General features: G+C 44.5%; 1 protein-coding gene across 1 annotated transcript in view; it reads right to left on the bottom strand.

The window, feature by feature from the left end:
* Positions 1-2,834: 2,834 nt before the first annotated feature.
* col4a4 (collagen, type IV, alpha 4) overlaps positions 2,835-21,612 on the bottom strand; it is a 42,730-nt gene continuing 23,952 nt past the window's right edge. Inside the window, exons 27-46 of the mRNA XM_053320400.1 lie at positions 21,326-21,394; positions 19,552-19,701; positions 19,292-19,453; positions 19,035-19,202; positions 17,512-17,655; positions 16,138-16,245; positions 15,297-15,475; positions 13,136-13,199; positions 12,970-13,044; positions 12,763-12,870; positions 12,033-12,140; positions 10,102-10,173; positions 9,852-9,980; positions 9,661-9,768; positions 9,306-9,461; positions 7,074-7,322; positions 6,827-6,943; positions 5,860-6,048; positions 5,071-5,354; positions 2,835-3,436 (exon numbers count right to left, since the gene is read on the bottom strand). Of these exons, the coding sequence (XP_053176375.1) occupies positions 3,179-3,436; positions 5,071-5,354; positions 5,860-6,048; positions 6,827-6,943; positions 7,074-7,322; positions 9,306-9,461; positions 9,661-9,768; positions 9,852-9,980; positions 10,102-10,173; positions 12,033-12,140; positions 12,763-12,870; positions 12,970-13,044; positions 13,136-13,199; positions 15,297-15,475; positions 16,138-16,245; positions 17,512-17,655; positions 19,035-19,202; positions 19,292-19,453; positions 19,552-19,701; positions 21,326-21,394 (2,897 nt within the window). The 3' untranslated portion in view covers positions 2,835-3,178. The remainder of the gene's footprint in view (positions 3,437-5,070; positions 5,355-5,859; positions 6,049-6,826; positions 6,944-7,073; positions 7,323-9,305; positions 9,462-9,660; positions 9,769-9,851; positions 9,981-10,101; positions 10,174-12,032; positions 12,141-12,762; positions 12,871-12,969; positions 13,045-13,135; positions 13,200-15,296; positions 15,476-16,137; positions 16,246-17,511; positions 17,656-19,034; positions 19,203-19,291; positions 19,454-19,551; positions 19,702-21,325; positions 21,395-21,612) is intronic.

Raw genomic sequence — 21,612 nt, 5'->3', positions numbered from 1 at the left:
TTATATATGTTTACTTTAGGTACACTCAGTTATACTACCCTGGCCTCCAACACCTTTGATGAGGTTATAACTTTGGTTGTGAGTTTTTGCTATTTAAATAAAATTGACCTGAGTTTTTGTTGGGTGTGGGAGCTGCTGTAACAGAGTTATAGACAATGGCTTGCAGATGTTTCAGCTGAGGGTGAATCCATGCTGTGTTGGATGTGAGGATAGAGATCAGCTTTCAAATAATCAACTGATGAGGTAATAATAATAATAATAATAATAATAATAATAATAATAATAAGGTAATGTTTTGGTTTTCATCTGAAAGTTTCAGGAATGAAGTTTGAAATCCTTCATGGTTTTGTTGACAACTTTAATCAAAAGATTGACTTGATTTTTTTTCACTGGAAGTCAAATAAAAACACAGAAAGGAAAGTTTGATGCGATTTATTGAAGTGTTGTTCGTCCACAGAGAGTAAAATGTTTCACAAGTGTTAGTGAGAAGTTTCCTCCTACTGAGATTAAAATATCACCGACAGATTTAAATACAATATGCCTCCCTCTGCCCCTCCTCAGGCACTGCTGGAGCCCTGTCCACTTACAATTTACATTTCAATAGTTAAAATGTTTATTTTTAGGTTCTTATTTTCTTTTTTCATTGATTCCCAGTATCATTGTATATATGATATATCATTACCGTATCATTGTAATAAAAAGGAAAGGCAGTGTTTCATCTTGAGTATTAAACACTGCATTCAAAGCATTCTGGGATCTGTAGTTTCTCTAAGGAAATTAGAAATGTTTTAATCTCAGAATCATCAGGAACATGTTTGATCTTGTAATAAAGTCTGACATCACAGGATATGACATCACAGTGCAGCTAATCCAACGTACTGACTGATCAGTTCTTGCTCGCTGTTACTGTGAGACACATCGGTTTGGTTTTGGAGGAGGGGGGAGAGGGGCAGGATGTCAGTGTGTAACCATTTACCAAAATAAAATAAAAAGGAACAAATGAAACAAATAGCACCACATGAATTCCAGGCTAAATAAATACTCTGATGACATTTACAGTAAAAATATAAAGCGACCAAGTTCAGTACGAAAAACATATTTACAAATCACAGAGAGATGACACGCATGAACCCGGAACCAGAAACTGAACCACGTCAGCTTCACTGTCTGTCTCTACAGGAAGTCAGCTGTTTCCTCAACCAATCAGAACAATTCATTCTGTTTTTCATTTGTTATGAGAAAGCTGATTTTATTGTTTTAGAGAAACTTAAACCACGAAGAAGAAAACTTGCAGAACCACGAAGGTTCTTCTGAAGGTTTGTGCAACAATTTAAAGACACCCGACAGTCAAGAAACATATTTACAGATGTTTCCTCACATCTGAACCAGAACTCTCCTGGTTCTGGTTCTTGTTCTGGTTCTGGTTCTGCTTTGATGCTGGACTCAGAGTAACAGAACAGTTTAGTATTCTCTCTGCTTTTACTTTAAAACATGGAAAAAGAACATTAACAGTCGAGCTGAACACGTTTCAAAGTTCATGTCAAACATATTCACAGGAAATACTGACCGACCAATCAGGATGCATCCACTGTCTGTCAGCTGACCAATCAGGATGCATCCACTGTCTGTCAGCTGACCAATCAGGATGCATCCACTGTCAGCTGACCAATCAGGATGCGTTTTCAGTGCAGTTGTCATGATGTGGGCGATGCTGGAGGCGGGGCTAAAGGTGACTTGTCGTCTGCTCTGATGAGGACAGATCGTCACGCCAACGACCAATCAGCTGTAATTTCCATTTTGATGGTTCTGATCAGCTGACTAATGATGTGACCTGTGAGGGCTGTTTAATAATGAATATACTGCCATCCAGACAATCTATCAACATATTTATTGATCCGTAGTAGGAGATACAAGTTTCCACCAGACAGCCAAGAAACTGATTCAAAATGTTTCAAATCTTATTGATTATTAATGACTTTAGTAATTAATTAATTATTAATGACTTTAGTAATTAATGAGGTATTACTGAGTTATATCTGACTTATTGAGGAGTTATCACAGTAACTGAGAGGTGTCTGCTGGTTTGGTGGTTCAATCTAACAAACGAGGCTGAGACTAAGCTAACTTTTCAATCATCTGTTAGGAACAAAAGTTAATAAATATGAATAATTTGGCAACAGTTTGAAGTGAAACAGGTCCGTCAATAGGCAACTGTTACAGGAGAAAGGATTCAAATCAAATATCAGCTCCTCAGAGCACTTTGGTAGTTAATTGGTTATGGCGAAGTCACATAAAGGAAGCAACTCCAACTTCAGCAAACTACTGATCAATGATAAATCAAGTTTATTTTATTTGTGAATTTCTTTTTCTCTTTTCTAGCAAAAGGCCTGCGGACATGAAGCATGAGATGAAAGATCTGAACCACAGACACAAAGACTGCCCTCTGCTGGAATGAAAAGTGGAAGTGTATCCACATTTCAGATAATATTCATACACGTAAAGGGACAAATACATTGTTTAAACGCTACAGAAAACAACTTTATGTGGATTATTTAAAAAATAATTAAAATATGTATAAACTAATTTTGTCAAACAGGGCTGAAAAGTCATTAACGCACCATAAAAAACCTGGTTAGCAAACATCCAGCAGACAGAGCGCCTCTGTTTAGCTGCTCAGGTGGAGAACAGGTGAACATTGAGACTGAATCAGACAGGAAACAAACCGAAGCTAGGAGATAAAAGAGTCTTAAACGCTTTGCAGAGCTGCAGCAATACTTAATATGAAATAATTCAATGAACTTTAATATTTACAATTTCATACTCAGGGTCTAAAAAGTAAAAGTCCTTGTGACTTAATAATATTTGGAAAAGATATCAGTGAATTCTCTCTGTGTGATAACTCTATTGATCAGATGGTTTACTGATAAATCTCAGTTTCATCAAACACTGACTGGAATGTAAAATGAAAAACAACCCGGTTCAAAGCATTAAGACAAAAAGAAATGGTACCGTTTTAGTGTTTGTGCTCTTATTGATTTGAACACGACTCATTGATCGATTGACTGATTGGCAGCATTATGGTTAACATTAGTGTGACAGTGTCTCCTCACAGAGAGAATCAGACGAGTGTCATCCTGTCCGTCCTCTCGGACTCTGCAGGAGGAAGAGGAGGTGCTCCTCACTCCCTCATGCAGACGTTACACCTCCCGATGTTCCTCCTCTGCTGCTGGCCCTCCGTCAGCGTGCTGGACGACATGTCGGAGGACGAGGCCGTGCCGTCCACTGTGGTCAGCCAGAAGCTGTAGATGTTGGCAAAGTAGTGGCAGGTGCCTCGAGGCCCCTGGCACTCCACAAAGGGCTGGGCCCTGAAGTCTGTCAGGCAGCTTCCTGATGATGTCAGAGACTGTCCACCACCCTCATCACCTGCACCTGTATGCTGCAACCACACAGGAATGTCATCATCACTTTGTCTTTTCTACTGTTGATACATACTGCTGTACATATAGTCCTTTCACAGCCTCGCCCTCCAAAAATCCCCTTCTCATTCAAAACGGTAAGCAATCCAAACAGGATGATCCGTGTTATTGTTGTACTTTCCAAGAAACTGTCTAACTAACCCTAACCCCTAACCCCTAACCCTAACCGTAATCCTAACCCCTAACCCCTAACCCTAACCCTCAGACTGCATGTCACTAACATATCTTTGTAAAACGGGCCAAATTCTCAGCTGCAGTGTGATTCATATAGCGCTCAACAGGTTATCACATAAAGTGAGCCGAACCCAGACGTGTTATTTTACAGAGCGAACCCTAACCCTAACTAACCCTAACTAACCCCTAACTAACCCTGACCAGAGGGTTGCTGGTTTAATTCCCCAGACCGGCAGGATGAATCTGGGTGGGGAAAGTGAAGAAGCAGCACTTGCCCCTCCCTCACCACCACCACCGAGGTAAACCTTTACCCCACTGAGCTGCTCAGTGGCTGATAGATCAGACTGTACTGGCAGCTTCCAGTAGTGATGGTGTAGTAGTGATGGTGTAGCAGTAGTGATGGTGTAGTAGTGATGGTGTAGTAGTAGTGATGGTGTAGCAGTAGTGATGGTGTAGTAGTGATGGTGTAGTAGTAGTGATGGTGTAGCAGTAGTGATGGTGTAGTAGTGATGGTGTAGTAGTAGCGATGGTGTAGCAGTAGTGATGGTGTAGTAGTAGTGATGGTGTAGTAGTGATGGTGTAGTAGCAGTGATGGTGTAGCAGTAGTGATGGTGTAGTAGTGATGGTGTAGTAGCAGTGATGGTGTAGCAGTAGTGATGGTGTAGTAGCAGTGATGGTGTAGCAGTAGTGATGGTGTAGTAGTGATGGTGTAGTTGTAGTGATGGTGTAGCAGTAGTGATGGTGTAGTAGTAGTGATGGTGTAGTAGTAGTGATGGTGTAGCAGTAGCGATGGTGTAGCAGTAGTGATGGTGTAGCAGTGATGGTGTAGTTGTAGTGATGGTGTAGCAGTAGTGATGATGTAGCAGTAGTGATGGTGTAGTAGTGATGGTGTAGCAGTAGCGATGGTGTAGCAGTAGCGATGGTGTAGTAGTAGCGATGGTGTAGTGGCAGTGATGGTGTAGCAGTAGCGATGGTGTAGTAGTAGCGATGGTGTAGTGGAAGTGATGGTGTAGTAGTAGTGATGGTGTAGCAGTAGCGATGGTGTAGTAGTAGCGATGGTGTAGTGGCAGTGATGGTGTAGTAGTAGCGATGGTGTAGTGGCAGTGATGGTGTAGCAGTAGCGATGGTGTAGTAGTAGCGATGGTGTAGTGGCAGTGATGGTGTAGTAGTAGTGATGGTGTAGCAGTAGCGATGGTGTAGTAGTAGCGATGGTGTAGTGGCAGTGATGGTGTAGTAGTAGCGATGGTGTAGCAGTAGCGATGGTGTAGTGGCAGTGATGGTGTAGTAGTAGTGATGGTGTAGCAGTAGCGATGGTGTAGTAGTGGCAGTGATGGTGTAGCGGTAGTGATGGTGTAGCAGTAGTGATGGTGTAGTAGTAGTGATGGTGTAGTAGCAGTACTTTAAGGACTGTGATACCCACCATCAGGAAGGAGTATCCGGTCCACAGGCTCCTCCAGTTGGGGGGGCAGTTTGGTTGGGTGGAGGTCTGGCTGTGCAGAGCGACGGGGGCGGAGGGGGCTTCACATACCACGCAGCGACTGATGTGTTCCTTGATGGAGGCTCCTCCCACTGGTATACTGGGAACCGCCGCCGTGGTCGACAGCCAGTAGGATTTATCGTTGCGGCTGGCGTAAGAACAAGTTCCCATATTGCAGGAGGAGAAAGGCATGGTGGAAAAGACCCGCATGCACGACCCGGCCTGACCTGGAATATACCATCATTACATCATCATTACATCATCATTACATCATCATTACAAAAGACCCGCATGCACGACCCGGCCTGACCTGGAATATACCATCATTACATCATCATTACATCATCATTACATCATCATTACAAATATCAAGACAACATGATCACTTCCAACAGCTCATAGCTTTGGTTGGTCCCAGCTGGACTCCGATCCTTCACGTCAGTAAAAGTACTGCAGTATTATGAGTGATGTAGTATGCAGTATTACAGTAAAAGTACTGCAGTATTACAGTAAAAGTACTGCAGTATTATAGTGATGTAGTATGCAGTATTACAGTAAAAGTACTGCAGTATTACAGTAAAAGTACTGCAGTATTATAGTGATGTAGTATGCAGTATTACAGTAAAAGTACTGCAGTATTATAGTGATGTAGTATGCAGTATTACAGTAAAAGTACTGCAGTATTATAGTGATGTCGTGTGTGTGTGTGTGTGTGTGTGTGGTAGTTTGTACCCAGGTCCTGAGTGTGGGCCTTCTCCTGACCCTCCAGGTACAGCAGGCTGTATCCAACCCACAGAGTTGCCATACTTGATGGACAGGAGGGAACCGTCTTTGACTGGCTGTGCATCACCAACAGGAACCCCGTGTTTAGGATTCTGGATGGCCCGGGGGGTCCGCGGTCACCAATTACACCTGGATCACCTGGACACGAAGAGCACCAGGAAGTCATATCTGTGCTGTAAGACTGTGGCAGACATTATTATCACCTGAGAGTTGTTTCTTTGGGATCCTGGGTCCTGATTTATCAACATTGTGTTCATCGTGTACTAAATACAAGCGCAGCTCTGACCATGCTTACGCAAAGCATCTGGTGGTGAAATAGAGAAACCACAAATAGAAAGCATTGGTTTGCAACCTCAACTCTGCAATTACAGGGTGCCTGAGAGAAATAAGTGATGAGGGGGACAAGTGGTACAGTAGGTTACATCACTCTGTAGTAAAGCTACCTGCTGATAAACTACAGTAGGTTACATCACTCTGTAGTAAAGCTACCTGCTGATAAACTACAGTAGGTTACATCACTCTGTAGTAAAGCTACCTGCTGATAAACTACAGTAGGTTACATCACTCTGTAGTAAAGCTACCTGCTGATAAACTACAGTAGGTTACATCACTCTGTAGTAAAGCTACCTGCTGATAAACTACAGTAGGTTACATCACTCTGTAGTAAAGCTACCTGCTGATAAACTACAGTAGGTTACATCACTCTGTAGTAAAGCTACCTGCTGATAAACTACAGTAGGTTACATCACTCTGTAGTAAAGCTACCTGCTCGTTCTAAATGTTTTTTGTAAGACAGAATCTAGAACCTTTTCCATGCAGTGTTAGGGTTAGGGGCCCTGGAGTCAGGATCAGCGCTGTATCTGGTTTATTACTTAACAGGAACAGACAAAGTGAAGTCCAGTAAAACAGAACTCACCCTTGGCTCCATCGACTCCACTCTCCCCCTGTAGGCCTGGATTTCCTGTGTCTCCATCTTGACCTGGTGGCCCCACGGGGCCAATTTGCCCTAGAGCCCCTTGGTCCCCTTTCTTACCTGAAACACATCATTAATCATTGTAACCCATGATCAAACTGCAGTTCCAGGATTCTTTGGTGGTTGTAAAGCAGCTTTTTGCTGGGACGACTGAAATCAATTCTGACCTTGTCCTTTCCCCGTTTCTCACCTGTGAGTCCCATGAGGCCACTCTCTCCTGGGAGGCCAGCACTTCCAGGCAGACCTGGGATGCCAGGGGGGCCAGGTGGGCCCTGTGGTGCAGGTGGGTATCTTGGGCAGGGAGAGACTCGGCCCATCTCCCCCTTGGGACCAACTGGTCCAGCAGATCCCTTCGGTCCTGGAGGTCCAGCAGGACCAGGACAACCTCCAGGACCCCGATTCCCAGGTAGTCCCATCAGGCCTGTAGAACCCCGCTTGCCTGATGTCACACACACACACACACACACACACACACACACACACACACACACACACACACACACACACACACACACACACACACACACACACACACACAGAGAGAAAGACCAGAGAAGTTTTCTATCATGTGGACTCCCACACAGGCAGCTGATGTGGATGCGGTGACCATGCACGGCCTCCCCGATTCCTTCATTTAGTATCAGAAGTGTGTGTATCTTGACATTTGAGTTGGGTCTGTTTAGCATATGTGTTTTGATATCAGTCTGCTTACCCAGCGAGTAGTAACGATCGCGTATAGGCCCCTCTCTGCTGCATTATCTTTTCTACATCTTTTGGGTTAGGGTTCTTTTGGAAGCGTGGCAGCATAGGCTTTACCGCTCTGCTTGCATAGCCATGAGGAATATAGGAGCCTGGTCAGAGACTTTGCTCTCTGGTGCCACTCAGATCATCTGCAACTTAACACCTCAAAAACCAAAGAGCTAGTCATAGACTTCCGGAGGCACACAGTCCAGATTGAGGGGGAGGAGGCTGAGGTCGTCAGCACCTACAAGTATCTTGGGCTGCTGCTGGACAACAAGCAGGACTGGACATGTAATACTGCCATCTAACATCAGAGTTCAGTGAGCCAGTTCAGGAACAGGATGCTGCTCCCCAAATGCAGCGCAAACTGACTCAGGAACTCTTTTGTTACCCCGAGCCATCAAACTGTACAACTCCAATGTTATGGAGAGGGGGGGTCAAGGGTGGTCATGAGATCATGAGGTTACCAGTTCACATCCAGAAAATGTTGGATGTTGGCAAGCCTCCCTCAACTTTGAGGAGAATGGTGGTAGCGTTAAAGGCAGCCTGTGTTGACCCTCGGAAGCTACAGATGGTTGCTGAAACCTTATTTCTCAGTTTCTTAAACATGCTCATATGGTTACTCCCTTCTACCAAAGGCCAGCCATCCCCTCATGAGATTTGGAGGTGGTGCTTTCAACCTTACAGCATGAGCCAGTCAAGCCCCTGAGAAGTTGGGCTGGAATGGCTTTTTCTCAAATTGGCGTTGCTATTAGTGATTGTGTTGGCTAAAAGAATGGGAGAGCTCCTTTTTGCCAGGTGATGCTGGGGTGGTGCTGCATCTGAACCCTGCTCTGAGTCCCACGCCAGCCAGTCCATTGAGCTGCCCCCTTTTACACATTCCTTAGAACGGGTTGAGTGAGTGGCCTTAATGGTGTATCTTCATCAGACATGCAAGCTGATCTACTAACGCGGTGCACTGAGGTTGTGCAAGGTAGTACGCGCTGTCCATTTAGTACGTTAATGAATATGTAATATGGGGCGTTTTAACCCAAGTGTGCAAAATACAGGGAGGAGAAAATGTAAATATTTTATTGAGCACACGCGATTTACCAAAGCTGAAGGTAATTTTTCTGATGCTAACTGCGTCTATAAATCATACATTTGAAGGACAGGTATTAACCAGTGACTGCTGTCACTGTGGAGAGGAGAAGACGGAGGCATGACTTTGTCACTAATAATCTCCCATATGTCGCTTTTTCTGGTAATTCAGACACAAAACCCTCATTTAAATACTGCTGTTGCACCTGTTTTCATTTACGCAGTTATTCTTAGTAGATGACCCGCAAAACACACGCAAACGAAATGCGCAATCTATTGCAGTGGGCACGCAACTTAGTACCCACTATTTGGGATCTTAGTAAATCAGGCCCTAAGTGATCTTCCACCCATTTTAATTTTTTTTTAGGATAGTGCCTTGAGATGCAGCACCCTCATTTTCAAGAGGATACATACATACAGAGACCTCATTACCCTAACCCTCAGCAGTTAGATAGAAATGGCCTGTAAATCAGCACAGAGACCATTTGAAGCCACTGGATGGAAACCCACATTGGCTCACGTTAACATCTGGCGGGACCAACTAAGCCTTGGTGGCATCTTGCACGTTGTCAGCAGGAACAAGTTGAAATATGAATCTCACCTTTCAACCCTGGATTTCCAGCTATGCCTGGCAGTCCTGTGGCCCCTGGAAACCCATTTTCTCCCTTTGGCCCTTGGCACCCTGGGCCCCCATTGTCCCCATCATCTCCGGGTATGGGAGGATTTAGACCTGGCTCCCCGATGTTACCAGGGCACCCTGAAATACAAGAACCAGGTCAGAGGTGAACCAGTGATGTCTCTGACACCTTTATTAGCAGTAGAGAGACAGGAAATAACATGGGGTCCTCCGGCGGTGACTCGAACCAGGGTTTGCTGCATATATGGCATGCGCCCTAACCACTCAACCACCTGTGCACCTCTGTCAAACCATTTAACACACTAAACTAAAAACTGACCCGGCTCTCCATCTGGTCCAGGGCAACCATGTTCTCCAGGAGGCCCTTGGATTGGGTCTTTACAGTCTGGGCCTGGATTACCTAGAGGTCCACATTCACCTGGTGGTCCTGCAACAACATGTTAAGAGCACAAATCTTCATTAACAGGTCATTTGCATCTGGAACCTGCTGAGAACTGCACTGCTACAGACCTTTGGGTCCTAGGGGGCCATTAGGTCCTGGAGGCCCAGGCTGGGATGAACCACAAGGGCCTGGAGGGCCTGGAGGTCCCTTATCCCCTGGAATACCTTGGCACCCTTGAGTACCTTGAACACCTAGACCTAAAGAGACAGGCAGATGGACATTTTGAGGGTTTCTGTAATACTGATGACTCGACAAAATACAAGTCTTAAAGTCTAAAATGTATCTTCGATAAGTGAGATGTAAATTTGTAAGTGTGACCTCTAGTGCCCATGTCTCCTTTCACTCCTTTCAGTCCATCCAGTCCATGAAGTCCCAGTGGTCCAGGAGGACCTGGTGCAACAAAATCATCTCTTGATACTCAGAAATGTCCACAATGTAAAATATATACTAAACAACCTGGAACAGTATTAAAGTTATTAGTATAAAGTTATTATTTATATAGCAGCATCTATTATATAGCATATATATATAATCTCAAGGCACTTTTCACATAGAGCAGTTCTAGATCCTACTCTTTAACTTTAGGTTCAGCTCCAACAATAACCTTCAGCATGTAGTAACTATGAAACATGGTTGGGTTATAACAAAGCAATAGTGAGGTACTATTCTGATAATAGAGGCAATAATAATGTAATGGGATGTAATTACATTTGGTGTAACGAGGTAAAAGTAGATTTATTGTTTATTGTGTTTATGTGGAAATATATCTAAAGATGCATAATGATGTTTCTACTTCATAAGTACTGCATACTGTGCCTTAACATATATATATATATATATATATATATATATATATAATATATTTATTGTGCACATATTCTTTTTATGCTCAGGGATTCACCAACATGTTGTCCACAGTAGCACAATGACAATTAAAACACTTCTTAATTTAATGGTGATACTAGATTAAACCAACAGCTTGGTTTCTAGCCATGAATCAGCTGTAAAAGCATAATGTCAAGGTATGTATGACATAAAGTGATGTTTTGTTTTAGCATCAAAATGCCATATTGAAATATATATATATATATATATATATATATATATACATATATATGGATTTGCTTTAAAGTTTAATGTGTAAAATATGTACATGTGTATAGTTCTTGAACCTTTGTGTGGTAGGAGTACATGTTGTCTTTGTTAGATGGGGTTAGGCCTACCAGGTGTGTTTCCAGGGTTAAGGTTAGGGTTCACTGTGGCGTTTGCTGTTGCTGTAATCTAACATCACCATGAAACAAAGAAGAAACATCTAGTTTTGCATTTTGTAGCACGGATTTATGGCTATTACACAGAATGTGTGTTTCCAGGTAACCAATAGCAGCATTAAAAGAAGATTAAAACTTAAACTCTTAAAAAAAAATGTTTGGAACATAAGGAAAGAGAATTAGTTTGGTAATTACCAGTTCTGACTTCCATGTGATTTTGCTGATAGCAGCCTGGGGCTGTGATGACAACCACATTACAGCAATACCATAGTCATATGAGTCCGACCGCAGAGTTGAGCTCATTACCCTCCACACTGCATTTTTTTAAAAAGTGACCAATGTGATAAACGGTAGTCAAATGTGCTTCTACATATTCTGTGTGATATATGGTAAAACAATGGAGACATAGGAGGTTATGCAATACTTTTAAGAATCTGGATTGCCTCAGCCTATTCCAGGCACCAGGCCGCAACAGCTCGGCATCGCCCCTAACCCTAACCCTACTGCCTGGGGGATGAAAGTGGTGCGAGAGGATGCAGAAGCATGGCACGCGAGCAGGCTAGCAAGCTCGGCTAAAGGCTATCCTTAGTCCGCAGCTCTACCACCGCTCTATCGACAATAAACTAGACTACCTAAGAATGCTTCTGATCTTCTGGAGATAAATGAAACTGCTAGGCCCTCAGTATTACCCTCCTTTTACTTTTATTACTACTGGTTTTACCTCGCTGGAATGTAAAGTTTAATCTTAGTTGTGTGTTACAGTGGTTCAACACCCAGACCGAATGATTTGTCATTCAACATTCTTCTCAGAGCAGTTTATCAGTAAAAGATGTAGCTAGCAGCGAGGATACAGTGTCTGCACGTGGTGTCAACCTGAGATCTGACCACGTGTCCGGTCACTCTAACCTTCAGGTGCAGCTGAAGTGTTTTTCTGTACCATGCTGAGCTAATGAGCAGGACTTGCTCTAAGTCTACTCTCACCTTTGAGTCCCGGGCAGCCCTGTTCCCCTGGAGGACCATCAGCACCGGCCTCACCAGGAACACCTGCAGGACCTGGTCGACCTCTGGGACCTGGGGGGCCCACCACACCTGATGGGCAGACAGACAGGCAGAGAGACAGACAGGGTTAGATTTGGAATTAATAATAGCAATAGCAGTACGTGCATGTTGGGCCATGACACAGTCGCACACAGCGGGCTTGTAAATGTACCGGCACCCAGGAACAATGTTTGATGGGGTTAACTAACACTTCCTGTGTCCACTATGTGGCGCTAGAAATCACTCACCAGTTATATGTCATGTTGTAGTGCATGATGCTGAGAACACCTCTGCACCCTGGATCACAGCTGATCTTTGCACTTTGACCGCAAGTTGAACGACTCTTCAAGAATAGATCACCTATTGTCCAAGAACCCTTTAAAACTGCACCACCTAAAGATACCCTCACTGCCGCCAAGTGTGCCCATGTTTGTGTGAGAGTGTGTGGTCTGTGCCTGCAGGATCTTTAGAGTATGAGTTTAGGTGTCTCCATAAAATCGGCTGGTTCCATGGGTTAAACCTAGAGAGTGTTTGCTGCTGGTGGTCCAGACATAACACCCTGGCCCAGCTCTTTCTTCTGCATCTTGTAATTCTCTGATTGTCTTGTTAGGACCTTGTAAAATAGTTTATTTTGCACAACTTTGTAAATAGAAATCCAGGTGGGAGTCTATACCTGCTGATCCTGTTTCTCCCTGGTGGCCTGGATCTCCTTTGCAACCTTTCTGCCCCGGAGCCCCAATGAAACCTGGGCGTCCTGGATCCCCCCGAGGTCCAACTGGACCTGAGAGAGGAAACAGAAACAAACAGCATTCATCATCACATCTGTTTCTAAAAGAGACCAAACTCTCTTACTGCTGCAGAACCAGACCCAGAAAGTCACCTGAGGGTCCAGAGTCTCCACGAGGCCCCTTGTCTCCAGGTGGACCAGTACAACCCACTGACTCTCCTTTATCACCTGAAGCACAAACAGAAAGTTTACAGCAGCGAGAGCAAAGCATCAGTGTCTCCATCCTGGACAGATGCTGAAAATAATGTTTCTGTCTCACCTTTGAGTCCAGGACATCCTGGGTGGCCAGGCTTACCCGGCTGACCGGGACATCCCAGGTCCCCCTGCAGCCACAGACATTTACAATCAATTAAACCCTAAACATGAAAGTTAAAGCTTCATCTCAGGGTTAGGGTTAGGGTCTCTCTGTCAGTGTCTGTACCTGTTTGGTGATTTCCTGACACCAAACCCACAAATCTGCACTGAGATGGAACAAAATGTCTTTGAAGTCAGTAAAAATGTACACATTTCATCTAAAAACATGTTCTGAGTGAGTGTTTGTCTGTCGGGGGGAAAAGAAGAAGCTCTACTCTAAACAGACTACAGGACACAGTCTGACAGCTTCCTAAAAAGGACATTTAGAGTCTCCGTATTTACACAGGGTCTTTCAACTGATGACAAAACCACAAGAGAAGCAGACGCGGTAGGGTTAGGGCTAGGGTTAGGCTAGGGCTAGGGCTAGGCTAGGGGTAGGCTAGGGTGAGGCTAGGTTTAGGCTAGGGTTAGGCTAGGGTTAGGGTTAGGCTAGGGCTAGGCTAGGGCTAGGCTAGGGTTAGGGTGAGGCTAGGGTTAGGTAACGCTGGTGTCTAAAAGTTAATGAGGTTAAAGATTCAGATTTAATGATTGAATACGTGATGCTTCAAACACGTCGTCTTCCTTTAGTTCGAACGTTACTCCAAAACACATTTCTTTCATTTCCTGTCTGTCCAGTTCAGGATGTTCTCAGACTGATGTGAGATATTACCCTCAGTGGTTAATGTTCTGTTACCCCTAACCCTTTATTACCCTAACCCTTTACTACCCCAACCCTTTACTACCCTACCCCTTTATTACCCTAACCCTTTATTACCCTAACCCTTTATTACCCCAACCCTTTACTACCCCAACCCTTTATTACCCCAATCCTTTACTACCCTAACCCTTTACTACCCCAACCATTTATTACCCTAACCCTTTACTACCCTAACCCTTTACTACCCCAACCATTTATTACCCTAACCCTTTACTACCCTAACCCTTTATTACCCCAACCCTTTACTACCCCAACCCTTTACTACCCCAATCCTTTACTACCCTAACCCTTTACTACCCTAACCCTTTATTACCCTAACCCTTTACTACCCTAACCCTTTACTACCCTAACCCTTTATTACCCCAACCCTTTATTACCCTACCCCTTTATTACCCCAACCCTTTATTACCCTAACCCTTTATTACCCCAACCTTTTACTACCCTAACCCTTTACTACCCTAACCCTTTATTACCCTAACCCTTTATTACCCCAACCCTTTACTACCCTAACCCTTTATTACCCTAACCCTTTACTACCCTAACCCTTTATTACCCCAACCCTTTATTACCCTAACCCTTTATTACCCCTAACCCTTTACTAACTTAACCCTTGATTACCCTAACCCTTTACTACCCCAACCCTTTACTACCCCAACCCTTTACTACCCTAACCCTTTATTACCCTAACCCTTTATTACCCTAACCCTTTACTACCCCAACCCTTTACTACCCCAACCCTTTATTACCCTAACCCTTTACTACCCTAACAATTTATTACCCTAACCCTTTACTACCCTAACCCTTTATTACCCTAACCCTTTACTACCCCAACCCTATATTACCCTAACCCTTTACTACCCCAACCCTTTACTACCCTAACCCTTTACTACCCTAACCCTTTACTACCCTAACCCTTTACTACCCCAACCCTATATTACCCTAACCCTTTACTACCCCAACCCTTTACTACCCTAACCCTTTCAGTTACGTGCACTGAAAAAACATTTTTATTTTAGACAAAATGTTTAAACTTTTACTGACTTCAAAAACTTTCTGCTCAGTTTCTGTAACAGCGTTTCACTGTAGTTCAGGGTTAGGGTTAGTGCTTACTTTAAGGGGGGGGGGGGGGGGTCACTGTAGTTCAGGGTTAGGGTTAGTGCTTACTTTAAGAAGGAGGTTAAAGGGGGGAGGGGTCACTGTGGTTCAGGGTTAGGGTTAGTGCTTACTTTAAGAAGGAGGGTAAGGGGGGAGGGGTCACTGTGGTTCAGGGTTAGGGTTAGTGCTTACTTTAAGGAGGAGGGTAAAGGGGGGGAGAGGAGGTCATGTGATGGGTTACAGACGGGCCTTAGACTCCTTCATGTGATCTTACTTGATCTCCTGTCTCTCCGGGGAAGCCAATAAGTCCTGGAGCTCCTGGACGTCCAGGTGGTCCTGGAAGTCCTGGCTTGCCACAGGGCCCAGGGGGTCCTGGGGGTCCAATGCTGCCTAGGGGCCCGCAGGTGCCCGGATACCCTGGCTTACCATCAGCACCGCGCACACCTTTACTTCCTGCAAAGACAGCAGCGGCTTGATGTTGGAAAGCTTCACACTGCAGGAGCCACATCAGAACATCCTGGGAAATTAGGGTCAATAGACACCACCATGGAAACACAGAGTAGTAACACTATACTAACCTGCTGTAACCATGGAAACACAGAGTAGTAATACTATACTAACCTGCTGTAACCATGGAAACACAGAGTAGTAATACTATACTAACCTGCTGTAACAATGGAAACACAGAGTAGTAAGACTATACTAACCTGCTGTAACCATGGAAACACAGAGTAGTAATACTATACTAACCTGCTGTAACCATGGAAACACAGAGTAGTAATACTATACTAACCTGCTGTAACCATGGAAACACAGAGTAGTAATACTATACTAACCTGCTGTAACCATGGAAACACAGCAGCATGGTACCTGAATGTGGTTCTATACTAGAGAACCGCAGCACGGTACCTGAATGTGGTTCTATACTAGAGAACAGCAGCACGGTATCTGAATGTGGTTCTATACTAGAGAACAGCAGCACGGTATCTGAATGTGGTTCTATACTAGAGAACAGCAGCACGGTATCTGAATGTGGTTCTATACTAGAGAACCGCAGCACGGTACCTGAATGTAGCACCGAACCCTTTATAGAACAGAATCATGGGGGCACTGACCTCGAGGTCCGGGGAACCCATTCAGGCCGGAAGGACCCTGTTTTCCTCTCTCGCCTTTGATGGGGATGCACAGGGTGTCTCCTGGGGGTCCCGGGGCCCCTCTGCAGCCTGCAGGGACACATGGAGACTTCAGCATGCTGCAGAGAGTATACTGTATACTATACTAACCTGCTGTAACCATGGAAACACAGAGTAGTAATACTATACTAACCTGCTGTAACCATGGAAACACAGAGTAGTAACACTATACTAACCTGCTGTAACCATGGAAACACAGAGTAGTAATACTATACTAACCTGCTGTAACCATGGAAACACAGAGTAGTAATACTATACTAACCTGCTGTAACCATGGAAACACAGAGTAGTAACACTATACTAACCTGCTGTAACCATGGAAACACAGAGTAGTAACACTATACTAACCTGCTGTAACCATGGAAACACAGAGTAGTAATACTATACTAACCTGCTGTAACCATGGAAACACAGAGTAGTAAGACTATACTAACCTGCTGTAACCATGGAAACACAGAGTAGTAATACTATACTAACCTGCTGTAACCATGGAAACACAGAGTAGTAATACTATACTAACCTGCTGTAACCATGGAAACACAGAGTAGTAATACTATACTAACCTGCTGTAACCTAGGAAACACAGAGTAGTAATACTATACTAACCTGCTGTAACTATGGAAACACAGAGTAGTAACACTATACTAACCTGCTGTAACTACGGAAACACAGAGTAGTAATACTATACTAACCTGCTGTAACCATGGAAACACAGAGTAGTAATACTATACTAACCTGCTGTAACTATGGAAACACAGAGTAGCAATACTATACTAACCTGCTGTAACCATGGAAACACAGAGTAGCAATACTATACTAACCTGCTGTAACCATGGAAACACAGAGTAGTAATACTATACTAACCTGCTGTAACCATGGAAACACAGAGTAGTAACACTATACTAACCGGCTGTAACTATGGAAACACAGAGTAGTAACACTATACTAACCTGCTGTAACCATGGAAACACAGAGTAGTAATACTATACTAACCTGCTGTAACCATGGAAACACAGTAGTAACACTATACTAACCTGCTGTAACCATGGAAACACAGAGTAGTAATACTATACTAACCTGCTGTAACCATGGAAACACAGAGTAGTAATACTATACTAACCTGCTGTAACCATGGAAACACAGAGTAGTAACACTATACTAACCTGCTGTAACTATGGGAACACAGAGTAGTAACACTATACTAACCTGCTGTAACCATGGAAACACAGAGTAGTAACACTATACTAACCTGCTGTAACCATGGAAACACAGTAACCGGCTCCACTCAGGGTTTACCTTTGGCTCCTTTAAGGCCTTCACATCCTGGAGCTCCATCCCGTCCACTGAACCCTCTCTCCCCTCTCTGCCCTGGAACTCCAGGAGCCCCAGTCCATCCTGGGGCCCCTGGACCCCCGTCCCTGCCCAGAGGCCCCATCAGACCTGGAACACACAGTGAGTACAGCGTAATACTATGTAGTACTGTGTAGTACTCTGTAGTAGTGTAGTACTGTGTAGTAATGTGTAGTACTGTGTAGTTCTGTGTGTAATACTATGTAGTACTGTGTAGTACTGTGTAGTAGTGTAGTACTGTGTAGTAATGTGTAGTAATGTGTAGTACTGTGTAGTACTGTGTGTAGTATTATGTAGTACTGTGTAGTAATGTGTAGTAATGTGTAGTGACCATTGGAAGTTATGAATCTGATCGAGTGGCTATGACATGTGGAGTTCCTCAGGGGTCAGTTCTTGGACCCCTACTGTTCAGTCTATATATGCTGCCCTTGGGTCAAATTCTGCAGAACTCTAATGTAGAATGTAATCACTGAATGGTTTAGGTCCAGAATACATGAATGACATGTTAGTAGAATATAAACCCAGTAGAGCTCTGAGATCTACTGACTCAGGTCAGATAGTTGAGCCCAGAGTTCAAACTAAACATGGTGAAGCAGCTTTTAGCTGTTATGCTGCACACAACTGGAACAAACTACCAGCAGAACTGAAATCAGCCCCAACAGTGAACACTTTTAAATCCAGGTTAAAAACATTTCTCTTCTCCTGAGCTTATGATTGAGCTCTTCTAAAGCACTTTACATTTTAATCTTTCATTTGCACTCTATGTCCTTTTAATGATTTTAAAGCTAATTTATTATTTTATGCTGCAATCATTTTATTTATGTCTTTCTATTTTTCTGTACTTTGTTTTTATTATGGGGGGGGTGGGGGGGGGGTTTAATTGTATGTTTTAAGTTTCTCAAATTACATGTTTTTCTGTTTTATGTAAAGCACATTGAATTGCCATTGTGTATGAAATGCGCTATATAAATAAAACTGCCTTGCCTTGCCTTGCCTAGTACTGTGTGTAATACTATGTAGTACTGTGTAGTAGTGTGTAGTACTGTGTGTAATACTATGTAGTACTGTGTAGTAGTGTGTAGTACTGTGTGTAATACTATGTAGTACTGTGTAGTACTGTGTAGTACTGTGTAGTAGTGTGTAGTACTGTGTAGTACTGTGTAGTAATGTGTAGTACTGTGTAGTACTGTGTAGTAGTGTGTAGTACTGTGTAGTACTGTGTAGTAATGTGTAGTACTGTGTAGTACTGTGTGTAGTATTATGTAGTACTGTGTAGTACTGTGTGTAGTATTATGTAGTAGTGTGTAGTACTGTGTAGTAATGTGTAGTAGTGTGTAGTACTGTGTGTAGTATTATGTAGTACTGTGTAGTAGTGTGTAGTACTGTGTAGTAGTGTGTGTAGTATTATGTAGTACTGTGTAGTACTGTGTAGTACTGTGTAGTAGTGTGTAGTACTGTGTAGTACTAACCTTTCCCACCACCTGAACCTGGTAGTCCAGAGTCTCCGATGGAGCCAACAGGGCCCTGAAGTCCCGGGTGCCCAGGAAGCCCTGGAGAGCCGGGTTTACCAGTAGCGCCTTTAGGGCCAAAACCCACAGGGCCAACCTCACCCAGGTCCCCCTTTTCCCCCAGAAATCCTGAGCAAGAACAAAATGTCTCAGATGAAGTGAAATCTGCTTCAGTTTGTTTCTGTAAACTAGGAACACCTTTAGAAGACAGACTTTACCTGGGGGTCCAATGGGTCCTTGGGGGCCAAAGAGCCCCCTGGCACCAGGCTTTCCTTTATCGCATGAGACCGGTGTGCGTCCTTGGGGACCAGCTGTTCCCGGTGCCCCATCATGTCCTCTCTGGCCCCGGGGCCCGGGGCCTCCAGGCAGACCGAGGACACCTGGACAGGAAATAACAGATGTTTGAATTAAATGTAATAAAATGAAAGAAAGAGACTCTGAACAAGTTCAGGCATGAGATGATCCTTGATGAGTTCACCTGGTAATCCATCGTTGCCAGGGGGGCCAGGGACCCCTTTAGGTCCCTGTGAACCCAGTGGCCCTGGGAAGCCGACGGGTCCAGAAGACCCAACATCAGAGTCTCCAGCTGGTCCCCTCAATCCAGGAGAACCTGGTAGCCCCGGAGAGCCTGTATGCACAGGACCGAGGTTTCTATGGTTACACGTTATTTAAGAGCCTATAAGATAAAGATCAGCTGCTCGTCTGATATTCACATTTTAACCCTTTAATGAAAAGTTAGTTTTCTTCTTTTACAATTTTTAACCTCAAATTTTAAAGTTGAAGTATGTAACTCTGACACCAAGTGTTTAGAAATGGTACTGTGGCCCATGTTCAAAACACTGGAGAGAGCGGTCTCTCCTCGCCCCCTCCCTGCCAGAGTCTACTTCACGCGGGTTGCCAGTTGTTGGACGTGATCCTGCATATCCACCTCCGTATCAGCGGGTGCAGCTGAGTGCTGTATGACGCTGTAACCGTCTCCAGCCGTCTCCATGTTTCAAAGGCATCTCCTATACATACCCTGGTTTTGTTTCTCAAATTGTCACGACGGATTTGAGAGTCATAATGAGGTTTTTTGGTTTTGTAACATCAGACATTATCTGCAGTGTTCCTAGCTGCAGCTCAGTGGCACCTGGCAACCTGGATGCTGAAACACTACTGACTTGGTGATTGGTAGCTAGGTGGTGGTGGGTGGAGCATCAGTACTGACTTGGTGAAAGGTAGCTAGGTGGTGGGTGGAGCATCAGTACTGACTTGGTGATTGGTAGCTAGGTGGTGGGTGGAGCATCAGTACTGACTTGGTGATTGGTAGCTAGGTGGTGGGTGGAGCATCAGTACTGACTTGGTGATTGGTAGATAGGTGGTGGGTGGAGCATCAGTACTGACTTGGTGATTGGTAGCTAGGTGGTGGGTGGAGCATCAGTACTGACTTGGTGATTGGTAGCTAGGTGGTGGGTGGAGCATCAGTACTGACTTGGTGATTGGTAGCTAGGTGGTGGGTGGAGCATCAGTACTGACTTGGTGATTGGTAGATAGGTGGTGGGTGGAGCATCAGTACTGACTTGGTGATTGGTAGCTAGGTGGTGGGTGGAGCATCGGTACTGACTTGGTGATTGGTAGCTAGGTGGTGGGTGGCGCATCAGGCCAAAACACAGAATGACAACATAAACATTACTTGAGGGCTGCAACTGAGCTTTTCAAATGTGAATATTCTGGCTGGACTACTACTGTCAGTGATATCAGTGTTTGAAATTAACATGATTCCTTAATGTCTGGTTACATTTTAGGGCCATTTTATGATTACTTGGAATATATTTGTTACATACAGCTACTTTAACGTGTTGTATTTTAACGTGTTGGAGACAGGTGAGGTGAGGACAGGTGAGGACCGGTGAGGACAGGTGAGGACAGGTGAGGACAGGTGAGGTGAGGACAGGTGAGGACCGGTGAGGACCGGTGAGGACAGGTGAGGACAGGTGAGGTGAGGACAGGTGAGGACAGGTGAGGACAGGTGAGGTGAGGACTGGTGAGGACAGCTGAAGACAGGTGAGGTGAGGACAGGTGAAGACAGGTGAGGTGAGGACAGGTGAGGACAGCTGAAGACAGGTGAGGTGAGGACAGGTGAAGACAGGTGAGGTGAGGACAGGTGAGGACAGGTGAGGTGAGGACGGGTGAGGTGAGGACCGGTCAGGACAGGTGAGGTGAGGACAGGTGAGGTGAGGACTTGTGAAGACAGGTGGGGACAGATGAGGTACCTGGCTCTCCACCATAACTGAGGCCTTCAGGTCCTTCGTCTCCCGTATCTCCGACAACCCCCGGAGGTCCTAGAGGAGGATTGGACAGGTGAGTCAGTGTGGACGTGTTGGACAGGTGAGTCCGTGGGGATGTGTTGGACAGGTGAGTCAGTGTTGGACGTGTTGGACAGGTGATTCAGTGTTGGACGTGTTGGACAGGTGAGTCAGTGTGGACGTGTTGGACAGGTGAGTCAGTGTTGGACAGGTGAGTCAGTGTGGACGTGTTGGACAGGTGAGTCAGTGTGGAC

Source organism: Scomber japonicus, chromosome 6, assembly GCF_027409825.1.
Source record: "Scomber japonicus isolate fScoJap1 chromosome 6, fScoJap1.pri, whole genome shotgun sequence".
NCBI lineage: Eukaryota > Metazoa > Chordata > Actinopteri > Scombriformes > Scombridae > Scomber > Scomber japonicus.
This window is presented reverse-complemented; position numbering and strand designations above follow the sequence as displayed.